The sequence below is a fragment of the Camelus bactrianus genome, chromosome 6 (genome assembly GCF_048773025.1).
Source record: "Camelus bactrianus isolate YW-2024 breed Bactrian camel chromosome 6, ASM4877302v1, whole genome shotgun sequence".
Taxonomy (NCBI): Eukaryota; Metazoa; Chordata; class Mammalia; order Artiodactyla; family Camelidae; genus Camelus; species Camelus bactrianus.
This window is the reverse complement of record NC_133544.1, coordinates 65,423,684-65,426,551: the sequence shown is the minus strand read 5'-3', so window position 1 is coordinate 65,426,551 and position 2,868 is coordinate 65,423,684. Positions and strand designations below refer to the sequence as shown.

Here is a 2,868-nt window from a genome sequence, read left to right as displayed (position 1 = left end):
TTCTATACTGAATTAAGTGAGGATGGGAAATTGTGTTGGTGTTATATAAATATGGTCTGAATTATTGAGTGTGTAAATGAGCAAATGACTAAGGAAGGTAAGTTTACTAAAAATCAATGAGTTTTACACTTAAAATGGGTGAATTTTATGGCAGGTATATTATATCTTAAAAAAGATTATATCTTAATAATTATATCATAATAAAAAATTATTTCTTAATTTAAAAAAGGGCTAAAGAAAGATTCCAAGCAGGCTTAACCTGGGAGAAACCCCAACTCTATTGTTCTTTAGGAAGCAATATCTTGAGCTGAAATTAATTGGAGAGTAAGGTATGATTATTCTGAACCAGATCTTCCTTATCATTCAGTTAATCATAAGCATTCTAACAAATTATACTATAAGGATTTTTTTTCATTTTTTGAGAAAAAAAGTTTTTTCTTACTTTAAAATTATAAAAGTAAAAGTATATCCTCATTATAATTATAATACATAAAAAGCACAATTATAAAGAAGTACATTAATAATACACTACTCTCTGTCCCTGCTAACATGGTATCAGTCTACACTCTTTTCCCTCTCTTCTCCATATAAAGAATTTGTTGATTATATCCGTATATCCAGCCTTTTGAAATATTTTATAAGTGAACTCTGTCAGAGTTCTATTATCTCTAGATTTGATAATTATTCTTATCCATGATATGGATGAAGAGCAAGTTTGAGGAAAGGGTCCTGTGACCTCAACTAGAGGCTGTTCTTGATGACACAAATTAATGCTTTACATTAACATTTTATGTAATTGTGTAATGATTTTGATCAAATTTTTCTCAAAGACATTGCCTGAAAATATGACAAATGTCATTCTATAACTCACATATAGCACAATAATATCACTCCCCCCAAATTACTAAACAATACATACAACTTGGGTTCACGATCTTGCAGCTGTCCTATATTTATACATCATCCCAGATAGGTTTTACACCCAGATCATGCTTTTTAGCCTAGAGGAATCTTTTCCCTTTTAACTTTGCCATCTAGAGATGAAATTTATTTCTTCTCTTGGCTTCAAGAGTGAGACATGTTGCTTCGTGTTTACATACATAGATATAGTCAACCGCAAAATACTTTTGCCAGATTTTGTTTTGTGTTTGTATGGGCAAATGGAAAGGGAGAAGAGAGACTTGATAATGTATATGCAGTTATCTTTATTTTACATGATGGAATTATTTTTAAATTAGGATTTGATTTATTTGATTAGTTTTGATGCTTAAAACCAGTTACCCATTGGGCAAAAATATTGGCAGGTAGAGAGAAAATAATACCACTAAGAAAATCTTTATATTTTCAATTGTACTAAGGATTTTTGGTTCACATTCTGTACTTGACTAGTTCTATGTTTTTCCATGGGCAAAGTCTAGATAAGGCAGAAAAAAATGTTCCTACAACTGTCATCTATTCTGAAGTCCCCTAGAATATCTAACTGCCCTTAAGGAAATACAAAAGTCTGAAAAAGGGAAATACGCATGTTGGTATGGACTTGGTTTCAGCCTTACATGTGTTATGTTTTAGATTGTCTCTTACAACTTAAACATTATATTAAGATCACACTTAGCTGATCACTTTCATGTGCCTGGTAGATGACAGCCACTTTCACTTACATCTCTTTCCCTTCTATATAGATTCAGAACAAAATATGAAACCTGAGATAATGTACCTGCAGAATTATTCCTTGGTGTCAGAATTTGTGTTGCATGGACTCTGCACTTCAAAACATCTCCAAATTTTTTTCTTTATATTCTTCTCTGGGATCTATGTGGCCACTGTGCTGGGTAATCTCATCATTGTGGTCACTGTAATTTCTGATCCCCACTTGCTCTCCTCCCCTATGTACTTCCTGCTGGGGAATCTCTCTTTCCTGGACATATGGTTTGCCTCATTTGCCACCCCCAAGATGATCAGGGACTTCCTTAGTGATCGAAAGCTCATCTCATTTGGGGGCTGTATGGCTCAGATCTTCTTCTTGCACTTTGTTGGTGGTGCTGAGATGGTACTTCTGGTTTCCATGGCCTATGACAGATATGTGGCCATATGCAAACCATTGCATTACATGACTATGATGAACCGGCAGACTTGCATCAGGCTGGTGTTGGTTTCCTGGGTAATTGGATTTGTACACTCCATCAGTCAAGTAGCCTTTACTGTAAATTTACCTTACTGCGGCCCCAATGAGGTGGACAGCTTCTTCTGTGACCTTCCTCTCGTGATCAAGCTTGCCTGCATGGACACCTACGTCTTGGGTATACTTATGATCTCAGACAGTGGGTTGCTTTCCATGAGCTGTTTTCTGCTCCTCCTGATCTCCTACACTGCTATCCTCATCACTGTCCGACAGCACGCTCCTGGTGGGGCGTCCAAAGCACTCTTAACTTGCTCTGCACACATCATGGTAGTCACACTCTTCTTTGGGCCCTGCATTTTCATTTATGTGTGGCCTTTTAGTCGGTTCTCTGTGGACAAGCTCCTCTCTGTGTTTTACACGATTTTTACTCCACTCCTGAACCCCCTTATCTACACATTGAGAAATAAGGAGATGAAAATATCTATGAAAAAACTGAGGAACCAATGTGTGACTTTTCACTGAATTCCAGCTTTCCTGAGAGCTATATGTTCTTAGTCATTCAGTCATATCATTTCTTTAATAGATTCTACTCAAAACTTCATTCAGACATTGTATTGATAGAATTTGTATTGTGCTGTATTACAGAGAAACAGTTATCGATTTCAACAAAACTTATATGTAATTTTATGTATAATGCTTATATATAATACATACACATATTTTAAAGTACAGTTACTCACACCTCATAC

At 35.5% G+C, this 2,868-nt stretch overlaps 1 protein-coding gene across 1 annotated transcript; it reads left to right on the top strand.

The window, feature by feature from the left end:
* The first annotated feature begins 1,708 nt into the window (after positions 1-1,708).
* Positions 1,709-2,641, top strand: OR4K14 (olfactory receptor family 4 subfamily K member 14). The gene has a single exon (XM_010968451.3). It carries the CDS (start codon positions 1,709-1,711, stop codon positions 2,639-2,641), a length of 933 nt encoding a protein of 310 aa, XP_010966753.3.
* Positions 2,642-2,868: the final 227 nt, after the last annotated feature.

Excerpts from the sequence above, each read along its gene's own strand:
- OR4K14 (XM_010968451.3), top strand. The coding sequence starts at position 1,709 with ATGTACCTGCAGAATTATTCCTTGGTGTCAGAATTTGTGTTGCATGGA.